Source organism: Equus asinus, chromosome 20 (assembly GCF_041296235.1).
Source record: "Equus asinus isolate D_3611 breed Donkey chromosome 20, EquAss-T2T_v2, whole genome shotgun sequence".
NCBI classification, from domain to species: Eukaryota; Metazoa; Chordata; class Mammalia; order Perissodactyla; family Equidae; genus Equus; species Equus asinus.
Genome location: NC_091809.1, coordinates 85,675,968 through 85,695,211, shown reverse-complemented (window position 1 = coordinate 85,695,211; position 19,244 = coordinate 85,675,968). Strand labels below are relative to the sequence as shown.

Here is a 19,244-nt window from a genome sequence, read left to right as displayed (position 1 = left end):
AGCTAAAGACAAAACTAGATTTAGGGGACACAGGCCCTCAGGAGAGAAGAGGACAGGTTGTAACGCTCCTGAGGAGCAGAGGCCCGAAATGGAGTGTGGAAGATCCTGTGGCCCCAGAAACGCCAGGAGAAGGGATTTGAGAGAAGGTGGGTGGTCCTGGAAGACTCCGCAGGGACAAAGGTATACACAGAAGAGCCCAGGCTGCTCTTCTTTTCCCACACAGATCAAGGCAGCTCAGCACTCACTCAAGGGAGAAAAATAGACTTTATTTACAAGTAATAACATTTAGAAAAGATCCATCCCTGGCCCTTAAAAACCTTCCCGTCACTCCAGTCCCACCCCAGTGCAAGTCTGGGGAAGGCAGCCCTCCCACCCCCCTTTCCATCACCCTCCTGCCCCCAAAGCATGGGCCTATCTATCCTGGAAAAGAGCATCCTCTGGGCAACCCGAGGGTAGAGTGCTCCCACCAGGTCAATGCCCAGTCCTGGACTTCAGGAGCAGCAGGGACCAGGGCCTGCTCCTCCAATGGTCCCTTCTAGATTCAGAGGCTGATAGGAGGACTGGCTGGGCCCGAGGACCCAGCCACTCAAAGCCAGCCTGAAATCTGGTTGTGATGCAGAAGTGACTTTAAGAAAACATCAGGAGACAAGGTAGACAGAAGACCCAGACTGTCCAGCCTCCAGGCCTCCTGGGCCAACTCTGAGGACACACCTGTTCACCTAGTGGAGGTCCAGGTACCAGGCCGGGGTGTGGGCAGGCATCACTGTCTCTAGGGGTTTGGCCACTGTTGGCCTGGGAGCTGAGAGAAGGCACTGAAAGGGATAATAGATGGAGAAGGACCAGACGAGGTCAGCATCAGGAACACAGGTGGGGCCACTCACTGGTACTGACCCTTTAGTGCTTTGCCTGAAAGAAAGAGAGAGAGAGAGTCACTTGGCTGGATGAGACTTGTGATGCCAGCCTGCACTAGCTGGCTCAGGAAGACCTCTTCTGGCTCCTGTACACCCGACTAGGACCCCTTCCTTGGTGTGGCCCTGGACCCATCTACCTTCAGGTTACCAGTCACTGGCTGTGCCTGAGCAGCTCTGGGTGTTCTCGGTAGGAATGGAGTTGCCTGCCTCCTCTCTCAACAGTGAGCAGCTAACCAAGACAGACAGCATCTGTTCTCAGCGGCCAGCCGCCAGCGGCCTGGCTCGGCCCTGCCTTGGAAGCCACCCCATAGTAGTCTGGGGATTGCCCATGCTTCTATGGGGTTTCGTAAGAGTTGAACCCTCCCCTGTCAGTGCCTCCACCTTGCCCTTGGCCCGAGGGGTGGCAGTGGCGGCAGCCATGGCAGCAGCAGTGGCAGCGCTGGCTGTGGTGGTGGCGATGCGAGGAGAGCGGCGGGTTCCACTGCGGGTGGTCGGGGAGGCCTTGGATGGGGCTTTCTTTGAGGTTCCCCTCCGCAGAAGGCTATTCCCGAGCTTCTTGGGCGTGTTGAGGATGCTGAAGGCCATTGACTGGCGGCGGTCGGCCTGTGGGAAAGAGCTGTCAAACTGGGAGCTCCCCCGCTGCCTTCCCAGGCAACCTGCTGCTCTAGGGCTCTGCCAGCAAGGCCCCCTAGAGGCTCCCTTCAGCCCTCGACTAACCTGTTTAACAACAGCTGGAGCTGCTTTCTTCTCTGTAGTGCTCTGTTTGCGCCCTTCATGTCGGTCCCGGGGAGTCAGGGGGCGTGGGAAACAGCTGGTGGCCTTCTTAGACTATGGGGAAGAGGACAATGAGGCAGACAGTGGCAAGAGGACTTCACATCTACGGCCAGGTGTCTCAGAGCTGAGTGGACTTTATAAGTCTATTTGTCCAACCAGCACCCTCACTCAGAGCCAGAAGGCTCCCATTTAATCCACTTTTCAAACTTGGTGAGCTGGGCAGGCTGCCAGATAGAGCACAACACAGGAGTCAATGTCACCTACCTCGGGGGTGCCAGGGCCCTGGTGCGGCTCTGTTGAGACTCGTTTGCGTTGCTGCCGGGTGGTGATGCCAGCGCCCTCAGCTATCTGGGTTGGCTGCATGCTGGCTCGGCGCAGGGTCTCCCGAGGGTCACCAGTTTTCATCTCCTCATCTGTGATGGTAGCCAAGCTCAGGGAAGGCTGCATGGGGTGGAAGAAGTGGTCAGTGGATCCAAGCTGTCTGGAGATGGAGCAGGAGGACTGCCCCAGAACACTCTTCACTGGCCTGGCATATGGAGCAGCTGAAGCCTTCGTATCGCAAAAGGCCTCACTTCCTGTCGTCTTTTCTACCTCTACCCTGCAGCACGATGGCCATAGAAGAGCAGTCCCAAACAGACCTCTCAGTTCCTGCCCACCCACAGTGACTTCAAGGTCACCCTCCTCAGCAGGCAGCACTGGGGAGGAATGCCAAGGGAGGAAGAGGTGAGCCAGTGTGGGCAGGTCCTGTGCAGATGACCCCAGAGCTCACCCTGGACTCCAGGGGATAGCAGGTCTTCAAGTGCGGAGGGCAGACTCGATTGCGCTGCTGTAACTCTGCAATTCGGTTCCAGTCGTCCAGCTGCTCGGGCTCATCCTGGCAAGTGCCCATGTAGAAGCTGTTCCTTCCTGTGGAGGGCAGAGCAAGTGGGGCTAGAAGGCCAGGAGGAGTGAGGGTAGAGGCAGCAGGTTGCCCACTGGCGCTGGCATCTTGCCAGCCTCCCATCCACCTGTCCCGTGGACTTCAAGCCCAGAACCCGAGTCCTGCTCTGCTCAGTGCTGCAGAGACGGGAGCAGGGCTCACAGGCCGTTCTAGCATCGGGGCTGGCTCACTGCTCTTTCCTTGAAGAGGTCAAAAGAGGTCATATGCAGAAGATATGGCACCAAGAGAAACTAACTGAGGGCCAGGAATTGATATCCAGGGGGTCCCTGAGGGTAAGAGCCTCCAAGAAGAATCTGAGGAGAGAACACTGGCGAGCCCGGCCCTTCCTGCGTCCCCTCACCACCTGAGAATGGGCACGGAGGACTCGTGACAGCAGCTGAACATCACTATTGTGCTGGGAATCGCAGGCTCCTTGTGCGAGCATTTCTGGTTCACCCTGGCTGAGATTAGCGTCAGTCTGACTTCCTAGCACAGCCCCTTGGTGCAGGCAGGGCCCCTGAGGAGGGCAGGTGAAGTGCTGGAGGGTAGCCAGGAAGTCAGCCTGGGGTTTTGTCTCTTCCCTGTCCCTTCCCTGTTTCCAATCTAACCTTTGGGCATGGTAAGTCCCAATCATCCCCTTACCTGGAGGGGCCCCACTGGACACTCCAGCCTGGGAGCGACGAGCAGAACTGCGAGTGGTGGGCCGGTAGCCAGGCAGGCTGAGCAGAGCTGAGTTGCCATCGTCCGGAGAGCCCAGGCGGGCTAGAGACTGGGTAGAAGAGGTGGCTCGTGGGCCAGCCTGAGAAGCAGGGGCAGACTGTGTGCTATAGAAGGATGAGTTGGCGCTGTCTGGCTCCTCCATGTCTAGCTTCTGGAAGAGAGGATGAATCTGTTGCGGTGGGGTGGGGCTATAAAGAAGCCTCCTGTTCCCCTCCCTAAAGTGCCTCAGATTCCACAAGTCTGCATGTGTTCCCACACTGCTTTGCAGGGGTCCTTAGCTGCATGTCTGCAAGAAATGGGCCTTGTTGCCAGAATCCCGCACAAGGTACTAGGGCTCTCAAGACTCTTTCCTATCCATTTTTCCATTGAGTCTACTAACAATGCTTTGAGGGAAAGAAGGCAGAGTGTATCAGTCAATTTTAGAAGTGAGGTGCAAATAAATGAAGTGACTGGCCCAAAGGACACACAGCTATAAAGTGGCAGAGCCAGGGCTGGAACCCATGTCTCCTGAGCTAGTCAGGCCCATCCCACAGCCTCCACTGTCCCTCAGCCCAAGCTTGCCAGGGCCCTGACCATCTTTTAGAACTTTTCCAGCTTCTTGGTAGCAGAGGGCACCCCGTACACATAGGTGCCCAGTGCTGCATCAAAGGCACCTCTCTCCTCCCCAACCTCCTTGGGGTATGGAAACAAGGGCCAGAGCCCCCAGCCTGGCAGGCAGCCCACTGGGGCCGCCACAACTCATCTCGGCTACCCAGGGGGTGTGCTGGGAGGCACAAGCTGGGCTGCAACTTCTCCATATTCTCTCCCTTCAGCCTCACAGGGTCAGTGCTACATAGGGAGAGGACGCCAGCCTTAGAGTCAGTGGTTAGGCAGCCGTTTCCAGCCCTGCCCCTTTCCACAAAAGAGGCCTAAGCAAGTCACTGCCCTTTCTCTCAGCTTTCCCATCTGAGAGAGATGAACTGGTCAGCCCTGCCTGCCTCTCAAAAGCTGTTTTGAGGACCTGATAGAAGGATGCTCTTGAGAGGAAGTAAGCGTTACTGTCCTACAGTCCTACTCCCAGCAGCCTGACCTTGGTCATGGTGATGTTGATGATTTGCGTGGTGCGCCGACGAGCGGAACGGGTCTTCCGGCCTGAGTCCAGGAAGACATCCCCCAGGGAGTCCAGGCTGCTCTCCAGGGGGGCCTGACCCCGAGCAGGGATGGGGGTGAAGTAGAGACTCTCCAGGGATTCTACCTTGGGGGGTAGGCGCTGGGAGATGGGCGAGGCTGGCTCTCCAGGGATGCTGGTACCGTCTGGCTGGGTACGAGGCAGCTTGCTGTAGAAAAGAAACCTGCTAAGGTGCCAGTCCTGGGGCTAGAAGGCAGTTTGTCCATCCCTTTGCTCCAAATGACCAGTTCCTACATTTATTACCAGCAGAGCAGGTCACGCACCCATTCTCTCTCTGATTTTTGAGATACCCAGGAGAGCCATTGACCTGGGCCCTCCCTTCAGTCCACTCTCCATCGCTGGTGAGCCCATCCACTCCCATGGCTCTTTGAACTCCCCAGTACTGGCAACTCCCAGACTTCTGCCTTAGCCTGGACCGTGCTCTCCAGACCCATATATCCACTGCCCCAGACATCCCCCCTGGATACCCACAGCTACTCCACAATGAACAGGGCCCAAACTAAGCCCATCTAGCCTGTTCCTCCTCCTGTATCTCCTATTTCAGTTAATGGGAGCAGCTTCTACCCAGGCCCCCCAGCTATGAACATGGACGTAACCCCACTTTTTCCCTCTCCTGCCAAACCCAGTCGGCAAGTCTAACAGTTCTAACCGCACCCACTCCACTCTCACATCCTTCCCCAGTCTGCCTCATCAACTCTCACCAAGATTTACAACAGCATCAGAGAGAGCACCAGTGTGGTGACAAGCAAGGACTCGAGCCAGACTGCCCGAGTTCAAGCCCAGCTCTTCCACCGTGGGACCTTGGGCGAGTGACTGCCTTTCTATGCCCCAGTTTCATGTTAAAAGAGAAAATTATAGGGCTGTTGAGGGATAAATGAATATCTTTCAAATGTTTATAACAATGTCTAGCAGGTGTAAGTGTTTGTTTAATAAAGACAAGAGATATGTTTCCAGTCTCAGTTTCTACACTGGCTCTCAGATGATAAGATGCAAATCTGACCACAGACTGCTCAATTTCAAACCCTTCCAAGGTCCCTCAATGCCTTTAGGCTCAGGTCTAAATGCCAGCCTCCTTCAACGGGCTGGCCCGCTGGGATCAGGGCCCGAGCCCTCCCAACCTCACTTTCCAGCCCAGCCAGGCTCTTTCTCAGCCTTTGCTCTTGCTGCTCTTCTCTGTCCACTGGGCACACTCCCACAGCTCCTTTCAAGACTCAGAGCAGAAATGACAGCATCCATGAAGCCTTTTCTGACCACTTGTTTCTTTTGACTCCTGCTGTGCCCTACACAAACATCTGGCATAATACATGTAATACTTCTTCTTTATTCTTCTCCTCTAAGAATAAGCTTCCAGAGGGCAAAGGGACCACATCGTTTATCTCACAGCCCCAGTGCCCAGGATACAGCCTGATCAACAGTAGGCACTCATGGACAACAGACGGAGGGAGGCGGGATGACTCCTGACCTGGTAATAGTGAGCGGGGTCCCCTCCTCACAGCTCAGATCCAGGCTGTCAATACTCAAGTCCAGTTGAGGCTTAGCCTGGGGCTCCCGGCTCTTTAAGGCGTCAGTCGACACCTGGAACTTGCCTAGGTCCCGAAGCTGCTGGTCTGCGTGGGCAACCTGAGAAAGAGAGGGCCAGGGGAGAGTGTAGAGAAGCTTAAGGCAGGGGTGGCCTAGGAGAGGAGGGCACAAGGCTCCAATATGACAGGGGTGATGGAGTCTGTACAGCCAGATACTTACCTGTGCTTCCAGGCTGCGCACCTGGGCAGTAAGATGGCGGCAGGTCTGTTCAGCCTCCTTGGTCTTCAGCCCGGCCTGCTGCAGCTCACGGCTCAGCCGTTCGGCTTCAGCCCGCAGCTCCTTGTTTTCCTTCTGCAGCTGCTCCAGGCCCCGCAGCTGCTCCTGAAGCTCTTGGTTCTGCTGCTTCTTGGCATCATAATGGGTCTTGGCTTTCTCCATCTGTGTGGACAGACAGGGTGGGTGGTGAGGGTGGGACAGGAGGGAGGGCAGAGTGGGCCAGGTCTGGGCTCCTCACCTGCAGCTTGTAGTGCTCAGCTGCCTGCTCCTTCTGGCTCAACTGGGCCTGCAGCTCATTCAGCTGGGCCTGGAGGCGTTGGGCCTCTTGCTGGCTCTCACCTCCCTGGGCCTGGAAAGCATGAGAAAGGCTGATCAGGGCGGCTGGTCTGGCTGCTCCACCCAACTCCACTGACCTGCCCTAACCTCTTGGCTCCATGGGTGTTTTCAGATTCCTGCATATTCTCTCAAGACACACAAAAAATCCTTTTACCTCCCTCCCAACTCCAGCCTACTGGAACACCACACACCCATCAAGATCTCTGCAGGAACTTTCCTTGAGCAGCTAACGCTGCTTCTGGGAGAGCTGGGACACCCCTATCTTTGGTTTCTTTGAGACAAGGCACAAGCTGTCTCATTCTCTCTCCACAGTTACATAGTCCTTCTCTCCTGCAGGAAGGGAACTGATCCTCAGCAACCCAGTGTAGAGCACAGAGCTAGGCACTTGGCATGTGAGGTCTCTGAGGACACATAAACTCAATTCTCAAAACCACTCTGGGGGGCTCGCTGGGTGGCGCAGCGGTTAAGTGCGCACGTTCCGCTTCGGCGACCTGGGGTTTGCAGGTTCGGATCCCAGGTGCGAGATGGCACCACTTGGCAAGCCAGGCTGTGGCAGGCATCCCACATATAAAGTAGAGGAAGATGGGCACAGATGTTAGCTCAGGGCCGATTTTCCTCAGCAAAAAGAGGAGGATTGGCAGATGTTAGCTCAGGGCTAATTTTCCTCAAAAAAATAAAAAATAGAAAACCACTCTGGGAAGTAACTTTATCTCCCTTCCAGAGATGAAGAAACCGCTCAGAGATTTAAGCAAATTGACCAATCATAGTGACTAAATAGCAGAGCAGGATCGGAACCTTGGTCCACCTGACTCCAAAGCCTGTGTGGGCTCATTTATGATGCTGGCACTGCCTCCTATCAGACTACAGACTCCTTGGCAGCAGGGCCTGTATCTGATCCTGTATCTGATCCCCTGTCCACCTGCGATGCCAGCAAGTTCTTAGTTTGCAGTAGACACTGGACAGGACCATCTGGCCTTACCTCTCCTACATCTCCTAGCACTGGAAAGGCCCCCAAAAGGAGCATAATAAGCATCTGTTTATCACCTAATCATGACATGGTGTGGAGTACACGGAAGTGAGCTGGGGAAATGAAGCTCTGAGCTCCCACTAACTCCTGTGACCCACCAGGGCTTCAGCGAGTCCCAGGGCCACTGGTGCCCAATTCCTTTGCCCCTAGGTAAAAGCTGTGGAGCCTAGAATGTCAAAAAATCAAATATTAAACCAAAGAAGGGGGCCAGCCCAGTGGCACAGCAGTTAAATTCGCATGTTCCGCTTCTCGGCGGCCCGGGGTTCGCCAGTTCGGATCCCAGGTGTGCACCGCTTGGCAAGCCATGTTGTGGCAGGCATCCCACATATAAAGTAGAGGAAGATGGGCACGGATGTTAGCTCAGGGCCAGTCTTCCTCAGCAAAAAGAGGAGGATTGGCAGCAGTTAGCTCAGGGCTAATCTTCCTCACAAAAAAATAAATAAAAAATAAAAAATAAATTAAATAAAGCAAAGAAGGTGAAAGCATTAAGAATATTAAATTGCACTGTAATATTAAATGTCGTGACATTCTTCTTCCTTGAGGCCAGACTATCTACACCAGCGCTATCCAATAGAACTTTCTGCAATGATGGAAATATTCTGTACCTGCCCTGTCCAATATGATAGCCACTAGCCACACACAGCTATAGAGCATGGGAAACGTGGCTAGTGCGACTAAGGAACTGAATTTTTTATGAAGTTTGAATTTAAATTTAAATAATCACACATGGCTAGTGGCTACTGTAGTGGACAGCAAAGGTCAGGGATGCGAGCCACTCTAGTCTTCCCTTGAGAGTTCCCAGAAGGCACATGCAGGCACTCCTGAACCACAGGCAGGTCTCTTAAGGCTGCCAGGCCCCCAGGGTGCCCCTCCTCTGCCCCTACACCCATCGCAGCCCAAGGGCTTAGAGAGCACCTTCCCACCCCCATCCTCACTCTGAGGCAGGCAGAGGACAGGCCCATCCCCCAGCTGTCCCACCTTCAGCTTCTGCTGCTGCGCCTTGCTGGCCTGGTCGTGGTCAGCTAGCTTCTTACTCAGTTCTTCCACCTGGGGCAGGGGAGGGAACAGAAGAAGAGAAGACTCAGGAGGCCTTCCCCTGGATGTCCAGATAAATTACGGTGTCTCCCCAGACCAATCCCCAGGGTTCCTAAAAGAAACTCAGGTCTTTTCTCCGGCCTCCAACTAGGGAACAGCCTGCTGCCCAGGCTGGTTGGCAGGAACAGAGTAAGGTGACCCAACACCCAGGTGCTGCCATAGCCACCTGCCCATTCTTGCCTCCACCCCCAGCATGCAGAGCAGAGGCCTGCCCAATCCCTGCAGCCGCCAGATTCAGCAGAATTGACTATGGGGAGTTGACACCTCACCACCACCTTACTGCTGCCGTCATTCCCAGCCCCGATTTTTCCAGGTTGGGGAGAGGACCAGAGGACCCGGTCTATAACTCTAGCAGACATACTCAATGAATACCCATCCCTCCTCCTCCCAGAAACTGCCAAAGCAAAAGCCCACAGGTGCTCAGACCTCTTCCCAATATCCACAGGCCATTAGGGCCGGCACCAGCAGAGTAGCTGCTGTGGTTAGCATAGGGGCTCAGACTGCTGGAAGACAAGAGCAGGGGCCACACAGGTACTCAGAGCCCACCCTACTCCCACAGAGAGGAAGGGCAAAAGGAGGAAGGAGACAGGAGGGAGCAGAACAGCCACAGCACCCCTGGCTCCTCCAGACATTCCGGGAGCTCAAGCATGATCGGCAAAGGCGAGAGGCAAGGGCTCCATTCCTGTTTGCCATTCGTTTTGATTGTCGCCGGCATCTCAGGCTCCTTGGTGATGGGATGAGAGAAGGGCCCAATTCCTCAGCAGGCCTGAGGTGACTGGGGGGGGGGGGGGCGGTGGAGAAAGGGTGCTAGGGCAGCATAGAGAGATCCTTGTGAGAGCGAGGCAGCCAGACCATGCCACCTCCTCTGGTGGAGGTTCCTCCTGCTCCTCTCCACCTTCGCCTCCCGGCTCCCAGACATCTCAATACTGCACTTGGAGTTAAAGCTGCACAGGGTGATGGGCAGACATCCTAAGCCCACAACCCTCCCTAACCTGTGAGGGCTGCCTTGCATATCACCTTTGTGGCTTCTGCCGGAAAGAAGGGGACTGTGTTAAACAAGGCCCAGTCATTCTGCTATTCCTCTAAGTACCCCAACTTGGAACAGGACTTGGAGGTTTGGGAATCCCAAGGACTGTCTGTCACTGGTTCCGATATGGGAAAGATGAAGCCTACCCTAGCCCTTGTCCCTGACAGGCAGATGAGAGAAAGGGCAGAAGGGTGGAGAGGCCGACCTGGGATGGGTGGGATGAGGCCTGAGAGAGGGCCCAGCACACTGCACTCCTGGGCAGCCTGGGCCTGGATTCCACGGCTTGACCCTGCCCCCTTCACAAACAGTTTGCAACAGGACCTGGCGAAGGCAAGCTGCAGCCGGGGTCATGCATCAAAACTGGTCACCGCTTAAGCAGCCAGCATTTATCGAGGACCCCAGGCATTACCTGCTTAGTTTGCTCTCTCTGAAATACCTCTAGCTGCTCCACCTGTGCATGGGGGAGGAGCAATGGAGACAGTGAGAGGAGGGCCAGAGGCACTGGCCCTGCTGCCAGGCTGACCTCGCTGAGGCTCTGATACTTTCTCCCAAGGAACTGGACTTCCAGTAATTAAAACAAGGCCAGTTTGGCTCATTCTGGTCCCCAGTGGCTCATGGGGCCTGCACTACAGGTGTGCCTGCTCACCACAGTGTGCCTCCAGAATGGGCTGATGTCCTTCATGGCTTGTCTCTCCAGGGACAAAGTCTTCAGGGAAAGGGAGGCTATTGATATTTTCTTTAGGACAATAAGGGGCAACGGACTTGAACTCTGCTAGCCACCTCTCTTCTGCCACCCAGTGAATGAGGGGAGACGAGACACTGTAATGCGGAAGCCAGAGGCCCTGGAATACAGAGGGAACAACGTGCCCTCTCTCTCAGGTCTGATCTTTGGGGGCATGGTTGAGCCAGGCACCTTACCTGGGCACTGAGTTTCTGCCTCTCTTCCTGGAACCGCTGCCTCTCCTCCAGGACCTTGACCTTGGCACCCTCATACTTGGCAGTCACCACCTCCAGCTCCCGAGCAGTGCTCTGTGCTTCCCGCTGCATCTCAGCCAGACGGGTCTCAGCGTCAGCACGCACAGCTGCCAGTTCTTGGCCATACTTCTCCCGGGCCTGGTCCAGCTCCACTTCCAGAAACTGCCGGCCGAGGCTGGCTCTCTCACCCAGCCCCCGGTTCTCCTCTGCCAGCAGGCCATGAGCCTTCTTCAGCATGCTCAGCTGCTCTGCGTAGCTGGCCTTCTCTGCACGTAGCTGCTGGGCTGCTCGCTCTTGCTCTGCTACCTTCTGCCGCAGGGGCACCAGCTCCCCCAGCTCCCGCTGGGCCCGCATCAGCTCTGCCCGCAGCCCTCCCGCTGCCTGCTTGCTTTGCTCCAGCTCCTCACGATGGCGTTTCTCAGCAGCTGCCTGCTCAGCCTGCAGCTGCTGGCACAGGTGCTTAGCAGGCAGCAACTCACTCACCAGGGCCTGTGTGCTGGTGTGCTCGAGCTGCAGGGCAGAGAGGGCCTGCTCCTTCTGGAAGAACTTCTCCTGCCATGCCTTCAATTCTTGGCCCAGCTCCTCCGCTCGCTCTGCCTGCGAGGCCAGCTCCTGCCGCAGGCTCTCTGAAGCTACCCGCTGTTTCTCTGCCTCTTCCCGGAGGGTCTGGACCTCCTCCCGCAGAGCAGAACTGCGTTCCGCAGCTCTGGCACTGTTGCTGGCTGTCTCTGCCTGGAGCAGGCGCAGCCTCTCTTCCAGCTTCTGGCTCTTCTCTGACTCAGCTATAACCAGCCGCTTCAACTCCTTGCTCTCGCCCTCCTTCTCTAGGACCTGGCGATTCAGGATGGACACCTCCTCCTCCAAGCTGCTGATGAGACTGTTCTTTCTCTCAGCCTCCTGCTCACCCCGGGCCACCTGGGCCTTCCACTCATCCTCAGCTTTGCTATGGTCTTGGGCCTTGGTGCGGAGGGTGGCCAGCTCCCTTTGGGCTGAAGCTAAGGTGTCCTGACTGTGCCCCAGCTCCTGGGCCTTCTCCTCCAACTGGACCCGCAAAGTCTCCAAAGCACCGGCCTGCTCAGCGCGGGAGGTGCGCTCAGACTCTAGGCTGCGCTCCAGGCTGGAGGCCTTCTCCTGATGCTCCCGGCACTGCTGCTTCAGCTTGCTCACCTCTGCCTGTAGATCCCCCAGCTCAGGGCCTTTCCGCTCAGTCTTTCCAGCAGCCTTAGACTGGGCCCCTGACCCAGAAACATCTTCTCCACTGGTCGTCCCTAGAGACTGTTGGCACTCCTCCTCTTTCTTGGCCAGCTGTTTCTTCAGTCGCTCCACAGTTTGCTGAAGCTCCCTCAGCTCTGTTCTCTGGGTTGCCTCCTGCCCACGAAGCTTGGCCAACTCCTGGTCTCTCCCTTCCTTTTCCATCAGGGCATGGGCCAGTGCCTCTTGTAGGCTAGCAAATTCCACACGCTGCTCATTGAGGGCATTCTGCAGCCGCATCTCAAGCTCTGCCTTGGCTGCCTTCTCCAGGGCAAGATCGGCTTGGGCCCGGCCCCGCTCCTGGGTCAGCCGCGCCACCTCCCTCTCCTGCTGCCCACGCTCCTCCTGCTGCTGTCCCTGGCTCTCCATCAGCGCAGCCCGCAGCCTCTCCAGCTCACTGCCCATTTGCTCTGCCTCACGCTCCATGGCCTGCAGCGCAGCCTGCGTGCTACAGAACGGGCGTCCTTGCTGCTCTTCCAGCCACTCTGACTCTCTGTCTCCTGCCCTCGGGGGTTCCTTGAGTAGCTCACTGGAGGCTGTTTCCTGCTGCTCACCTGCCTTGCGCACCAAGGCCTCCAGGCGGGCCACCTCCTTGCTGGTGGCAGCCATCTTCTCCTGCAGAGTGGAAAGGTCATCTGCAAGCTTCTGGGCCCTGACCTCCTTCTCCTGGACCTGCTGGAGGGCTCTGGCCAGGTTGGCATGGAGTTGTGCTAGCTCACTCTGCTGCCGGCCTATCTGGAGCTCGCTGTGGGCCTCTATCCCTGCCACCTTCTCCTTTGCCTCCTGCAGTTCTTGGCGGGCCTTCTCACATTCCTCCTTCAGGGTCATCAGCTGTTCCTGGAACATGGCACCATACTGTGCTTCCTCTTGCTGGCTATCCTCATACCGCTCACGCCAGGTGGCCACCTCCTTGGCAAGCTGCTCACACTCACTCTCAGCCTCACGTTGGGAGGCTATGGCCTCTGCCAGCTCTCGCCGCAAGGCTTCCATCTCGGCCTGATGGGCCTCCCCAAGCTGCTGTAATCGGGCCTCCAGCCCCTTGCGCCCAGCCTTCTCTTCGTCCAGCTCCTTCCGTTCCTGCTTATGCTGCTCCACCAGGCTCCGGATCTCTGCCTCAAGCTCAGAGATACAACGCTGCTGCTCTTCCAGGGTGTCTGTGGCCTTGCGCTTCTCCTCTTCAAGGCTGCCTTTGGTGATCTTCAAGGACTCCTCAAGGGCCTGGACCTGCTCCTGGAGCTGGCCCTTCTCCTGGGCCACCCTTTCTCTCTCGGTTGCTTTTTGCTGTTCAGACCTCAGCTGGGCCTTTAGCTCTGCCACCTGGGCCTGGGTTTCACACTGCTCCTGGTGGGCTGCCTCAACACGGGCATGGAGTTCCTCAACCTTTTGGCTCAGCTCTGCCTTCTCCCGCTGGGCCTGTGTCACTGAGGTCTGGGCACTGTCCCGGGCTTCACTGGCAGCCTGAAGTTGCTGTTGCAGGACCTCTAGCTTGGTAGCCTTCTCTTTCTCCAATGCCTCTAGCTGCTGGAGGGCCGAGTCCCTCTCCCTTAAGGAGACCTCCTGCTCCTCAGCAGCAGTGGCCAGTTGCTGGGCATGGTCACGCCTGGTTGCCTCCCACTCCTTGGTGGCTTCCTCCAACTGCTGCTCCTTCTGCTTTAGGCTGCTGCTCAGCTGCTCCACCTGGTGGCGCAGGCCCTGGGAGGCCTGTTCTTGCTGCTGGAGGGTCTGTGCTAGTTGGGCCTGCTCCTTTTTGGCCTGCTGCTTCAGGTCAGCCAGTTCTTGATCCTGCTGCTGGAGGGTGGAATTAAGGGTGGTGAGCTCAGAGGTCAACGTGGCCACCTGAGCAGACAACTGAGCCCCCTGAGCCTGGGAGGCCTGCTCCAGTTCTTCCTTGGCCTGGCTAAGGCTGGACAGGGAGCCCTGCAGCTCGGCAATCAGGCCAGCAAGCTGCTGCTTTTCTTCTTCAAAGTGGCCCCGCTCAGCAAGCAGCTTGGCTTCCCGCTGGCCCCGCTCCGTCTCCAGTGCCTCCACCCTGGCTTGGAGCTGGGTGTTGTTTGCAGCAAGAGTGGCTGCTTCTTGCTTCAGGGTTTCCAGCTGATGAGATAAAGAGACAAATGGGGATCAGCATGACTCCTCACGTCACCACAGCCCTTCCGAAAACTGAGGATTGCCAGGAATCCGAACGTGGCAAACATGGGTCCACACCAACCCAGCACACAGGTCTCAGCACCGCTCCTGTGCATTCCTACCTGCAAGACATCACCCAGCACCTCGCCCTTCTCCCGGGGTGGGTTCTCCCGCAGCCGGGCCAAATGTTCTTCCAGCTGTGAAAGTTTTCCCTGAAGGATTTCATTCTTCTCTTCAAGGCATTTCTGAGAGTAAACCAGAGCCCCGTGTGAACAGAGGTGGAAAAGGCACTGAATTACCACACGAGCCCTCATGAACATCCACAAAATACAGTACCTTATCAACTTGTTACCAAGATCTGCTTTTGCCCTCACCTAGAGAAAAACTCTCAGAAACCATGGACCTGGGACCATGAGGGACCTGACTTTCTAGCCCTAGTTCCAGGGCTAAACTAAGTCACATGACCTGCTAATGCCTTCTCCAAGGCTGCTCCCTGTCTGGGCATCAATAGCAGAAGCAGCAGCCAGCACAGCACCTCCCTGGTCTCTGCCCGGCAATGTTCCCTAAGCAGCCAATGGGCCAGGCACTGTTCCTCACTTAAGTTCTAATCCACCAGCAGATCTGGGAGGCAGCTATTACTAGCCCTCTCTTACACAAGAATCCGAAGCTCAGATGCTAAGTGACTTGCCCCAGGGTTACAAGGTTAATAAGTGACAGAGTTGGGTTCTTAATAATAGCAATAATAATAACAGCAACTAATCCACTGAGAGGTTACTTTGCACCAAACAATGTGTTAAGTGCTTTATATGCATTATCTTACAATGGTTGATGAGGCCTCTGCTTGTTCTTTTTCTCATTTTAGGCAAAGGATGCTTAGAGAGAAAGAGGTCAAGGAACTTGCCCAAGATCCACACCTTGTAAACAGCAGAGACAGGACTCAAAGGAGTATTGAATGTAAGCCCACAATCTTTCTATTACAGCACACTATCAACGCTTGAAGAGAAGTCAGCTTAATTCCCATAGGCCCCAAAGAATAGAGTGGTAAATCAGCTTTCAACATGTGGTCAAGACTGTGGCCCTGGCTCCCCAAAGCAGAGAGTTACCTTGTCCTGCAGGGCTGTGCTGAGCTCCTTTTCGAGATGGGCCTGCTTCTCCACCCACTCCTGAGTGGCCCTGCTGTGCTCCTCTGTCAGTTCGTTGAGGGCACCCTGTAGTTGCTGTAGGTGACTGGCAAACTCCCGCAGCTGAGACAGACAAGTGGGGATCCCCATCAGCCAGGGTCAGAACTGGCAACACCACTGCCATCTGCTCCCTGAACTCCAGGGCTTGATGCCTCTGATCCTCCTTCCAAGCCTCATCAAACCAATCACAGCTAATCACATCTCTAATTCAGGACTACAACTCAAAGTTTAGGGCCACAAGCCAGTCTCTGGCAGCAGCCAATTATGGGAAGAGGAAAGGGGCAAAGTGTGCAGGTCTCTGGAGAGACTGACGCACAGGACAGGTGCCAGGACATTCTTCTCAACTCTCTCTTGGGGAATCTTCTAGACCAACCCAGCCCCAAGGAGCCTCCATGCAGGGAACAGACCCCCCAACACTCACCTTAAAGGAAAGGTCCCCATTCTCCTCAGAAAGCTGGTTAATTTTGCGATCCATCTGGCTCTTCTCTGTCTTCAGGTCCTGGCACTGCTTCAGGGTTTCATGGAGCCGCATGGTGAGGCTGCAAGGGAAGAAAGCAGCGAAGAGAGAGTGTAGCCACCCAACCTCCATGGGTGCAAGGCAGGACGGGGAGCTGGGGAGGATGGTGGGGAGGAAGGTGGGGAGAATCACACCTCTCATTTTTGCCTCGGAGCTCCTCAAGCTCCCTGGACTCCAGTGGGCTGGCCGCCTGCTTCTCATTCAGTAGAGCCAGGCGGTCAATGCGCTGCTGCATCATGGCGATCTGTGCATCTGCCCCAGAGCAGGGGCAAGAGGGGAGGAGAGTCAGCACTGAACTAAGGGGAAGAGGGAGAGGGAGGAGGAGGCATCCAATCTAAGGGAAAGGGAACATGGTGGTGAGGACAGAACGAGCCTCCAGGAGGTGGGCCTGACAGGCCCAGGGCTGAGCTCTAAGCTCCAGGGCCAGCAGAGAGGACAACGCGGGAGGCAGAGGGGCCATTCCTCAGACAAGCCAGAACTTCCCTGGAGGAAAATCCTGAATGCTGCCCATTCACACAATCTGCCAGTGTGCCAGGCACCCACCCTTCTCAGTGAGGAGCTTGCGGTTCTCAGCCAACTCCATCTCCAGCTCATCTCTATTATTTCTCTCATCTGCAAGCTGCTTCTTCAGCCGTCTCATCTGGAATTGTGGGGTCTGCAGGATGTCGCCCATAGGGGAGGCTGGAGAACCTGAGAGGAAGCTGAGGAAGGAGATGGCTCAGATGCCATGGTCAGAGCCTGAGATGTGACGGCTGAAGTGACCAGCAATAGGCAGGGATGGGGGAGCAGGGCTCTGTGGATGTGAGCACTGGCTGGGAGGCCCAAACACCTAATTTCTGTTTGCAGTGCTACCTCATGCCTCACGACATGACCTTGAGAAAACTTTTCTTCTCCTTTCTCCAAGTCTTAATTTCTTTGTCCAAAAACGGGGGGGGGGGGGGAAGGGGAAGGGGGGGTGCATCTTGCTTGCTTCTGCAAAGCTGCGCTGAGAGAAAAGACTTCAGTGTAATCTCCAAGGAAGAAAAGCATTTCACAAACAGGGAACAGCCTTTGAGAGAGGCCTTCTGCCCAAGACAGATCCCAACCAATTCCCCCAATTAGTACTGGGGCAAGTGAGGACATCTAAGATCTACAGAATATTCCAAATACTCTCTAACGATGTGAGGGGCTGCTCAACAGCTCAGCCTCTAGGATGTGGGGTTTGGAGGACTAGATGCTGAGGCCCCGTCCCAGGAGAAGAGGCCCAGCACATACTTGTTCCCACTGGAAGAGGCAACCTTCTGCAGCTCTAGGAAGCGAACCTCCCTCTTGGCCTGGTGGCTGGGTGGGGAGAGCTCTTCAGAGATGGTGCTGGAACAGGTGGAAGGGACAGAAGCTGAGGGGAAGGAGCAGACAAACAAACCACAGAGAGGTTAGTAAGAGAGTCAACAGATTTGCATCTTTATGCAATTTGAGAACTTACCTTAGTGGGAGTGAATCCAGACACTTATATGTAAGCCACAGAGGGAAGCCACTGGGCAGAGTCTGAAACCTGGTATCTGGGTTATCCAGGTCAGTGTCCCTAAGCCAAATCAAGCAAAGGGCTTCCATTTCCACAGATCATCGGTGCTCAAGGAGAGAGCACAGTGGACTGAGGGTATCCACCATGCTCAGAGATGGAACCAAGTGCTCATGCTTTTCTCTCAAACCAACATTGCAGAGACAGCTTGGGAGCCAGAGCAGGATCTCCCCTCACCGCCGTGACCTCTCAGGTCAGAGCCACCAGCCTCTTTTCTGAACTCCTCCATTCTGAAATCTTGCACTGCCAACACGACCTCTTTCTCAATACCTTCTCTTCCCTTGGTTCCCAGGAGCACTTTTGCATGGTTCTCCTACCTCTAAACACCCACTCTTAGTCTCCCTCATCTGCTCCTCCCTCCTCCAACCATCTGCTAAGCCCCCAGAGTTCTGATGGGGCCTCCGTGCTCTGCCCACAGTGCCCACGACTTCAATGGCCATCCATACACTGACTTGCAAACCCATTACCTGGCCCAGAGCCCTCTCTTGCATTCTAGACTCACATTTCCAACACCTCCGTCTGAAGGGCTCATGAGGAACCTGAATATGAGGAACATCAAATTCAGCAGGTGGAAGAGAATTTGCCGAGTCCCACATCTTACATCCTATAATCATTAGATGGCCTCTTCCTGAGGTGACGGGCAGAGCTATCACTCTTCCCATTGTACTTCCAACAGGACAACTGGTAGATTCAGTACCTCTCTGTTCTAGCACTTATTCTTACCATACTTACTGGTTATGTATCTGCCTTCCCTCCTAGAACACAAGCTTCATATGGAGAAAAATATTTTTTAAGACTGTATATTCCCAGCTTCTAAGCCTAGGGTAATGATTGCTTAAAAAATAAAAAACAAGAAAAGTATGTGTGTGGGGTGATCAAGGAGAATCTAACAGCAGACATGATCACTTATTAATGTCTTGCTTAGCTGCTGCCAGGCAGCAAGGAGGAAGTCCACAGGAACTGAGATGATGGCAACATGGCCCAAAAAGTCAACCTACTCCATTATACACACTTTTCCTGAGCACCAACTCTGCGCCTTATGTGGGGCCAGAAACAATCCCCCACGGCACTTCTTGACAACTCAGGATCCTAGCAGTCTCCAGCTCTGAGAAGAGTGTGGACCCTACTTACCTTTCTGTAAGAATTTTTCTAGGTCCTCATTCAGGTTTAGCCCATCCTCATGGTCCAGCACAAATTTGAGAATGATGGCTAACTCAGCCTGGGCCACAGAGAGAGAAAGAGCATCACTTAGGTGTTGGGAAGGCCTGAATGGATGGAGGGTGCCACCCTGGAAGTCCCAAGAGCCTGCTGGAGCCCACTCTTGTTCTCAGAGCCGGAAGACCCACGGTCCAGCTGAGAACATTCTACTAGAGACGTGTTCACCCCACTTGCCCCTGCGCTCTGTCCTTCCCTAAAGATGCACCGGGAGTCAGAGTTCCTAACTGACTTCACTCCTGACCACAAGAGAAGAGAACAGGCAAGGAAAGTAATGCAGACAGAAAGCTTTATACAGAACTATGTTGGCCTCTTCCAGCTGACCCTCAGGGTTCTTCTTTGAGTGAGAACACGTCTGGGGCTCATCCAAAGCTTATCTACCAGCTGAGCTGTAAAATAGTCCCTTCTTTGTCTGAATTCCAAAGCTACAGAGTTGATCTGGTTTTCCTGACCAATTCTGCTGTAGTTCCTTATTCCTTTAGAATTTCTGTTTCTGTTAGGCCTATGACCAGCTTAAAGCAGAGAAAAGGTCGAATGGAGGAAGAAGCCACCCATCCTTCCCATGCCACAACCCCAGCCCCAGAGATGAGCCATGAGCTCAGTGAGTACAAAACTGGATGATTCGACATTTCCACCACTACGTGAAAGG

General features: G+C 55.1%; 1 protein-coding gene and 1 long non-coding RNA gene across 19 annotated transcripts in view; one reads left to right on the top strand and one right to left on the bottom strand.

Moving 5' to 3' along the window:
• The first annotated feature begins 7 nt into the window (after positions 1-7).
• LOC123279130 (uncharacterized) lies at positions 8-5,309 on the top strand. The gene is made up of 3 exons (XR_006517004.2): positions 8-146; positions 2,290-2,408; positions 5,174-5,309. It is a non-coding gene; the product is annotated as an uncharacterized lncRNA (long non-coding RNA).
• Positions 246-19,244, bottom strand: part of NUMA1 (nuclear mitotic apparatus protein 1) — a 65,770-nt gene continuing 46,771 nt past the window's right edge. For 7 of the 18 annotated variants that reach the window (XM_014841982.3, XM_014841983.3, XM_014841984.3 and 4 more), the window contains 20 exons: positions 18,512-18,599; positions 17,077-17,197; positions 16,366-16,523; positions 15,957-16,074; positions 15,727-15,844; positions 15,228-15,368; positions 14,247-14,369; positions 10,693-14,091; positions 10,184-10,225; positions 8,631-8,699; positions 6,528-6,638; positions 6,233-6,451; positions 5,955-6,112; positions 4,394-4,640; positions 3,247-3,475; positions 2,455-2,615; positions 1,950-2,126; positions 1,629-1,739; positions 1,293-1,514; positions 246-906 (listed from right to left, as the gene is read on the bottom strand). In XM_014841982.3, the coding sequence (XP_014697468.2) occupies positions 895-906; positions 1,293-1,514; positions 1,629-1,739; positions 1,950-2,126; positions 2,455-2,615; positions 3,247-3,475; positions 4,394-4,640; positions 5,955-6,112; positions 6,233-6,451; positions 6,528-6,638; positions 8,631-8,699; positions 10,184-10,225; positions 10,693-14,091; positions 14,247-14,369; positions 15,228-15,368; positions 15,727-15,844; positions 15,957-16,074; positions 16,366-16,523; positions 17,077-17,197; positions 18,512-18,599 (6,024 nt within the window). In that variant the 3' untranslated portion in view covers positions 246-894. The remainder of the gene's footprint in view (positions 907-1,292; positions 1,515-1,628; positions 1,740-1,949; positions 2,127-2,454; positions 2,616-3,246; positions 3,476-4,393; positions 4,641-5,954; positions 6,113-6,232; positions 6,452-6,527; positions 6,639-8,630; positions 8,700-10,183; positions 10,226-10,692; positions 14,092-14,246; positions 14,370-15,227; positions 15,369-15,726; positions 15,845-15,956; positions 16,075-16,365; positions 16,524-17,076; positions 17,198-18,511; positions 18,600-19,244) is intronic. The other 11 variants (XM_070490799.1, XM_070490800.1, XM_070490798.1 and 8 more) reach the window with 7 other exon arrangements.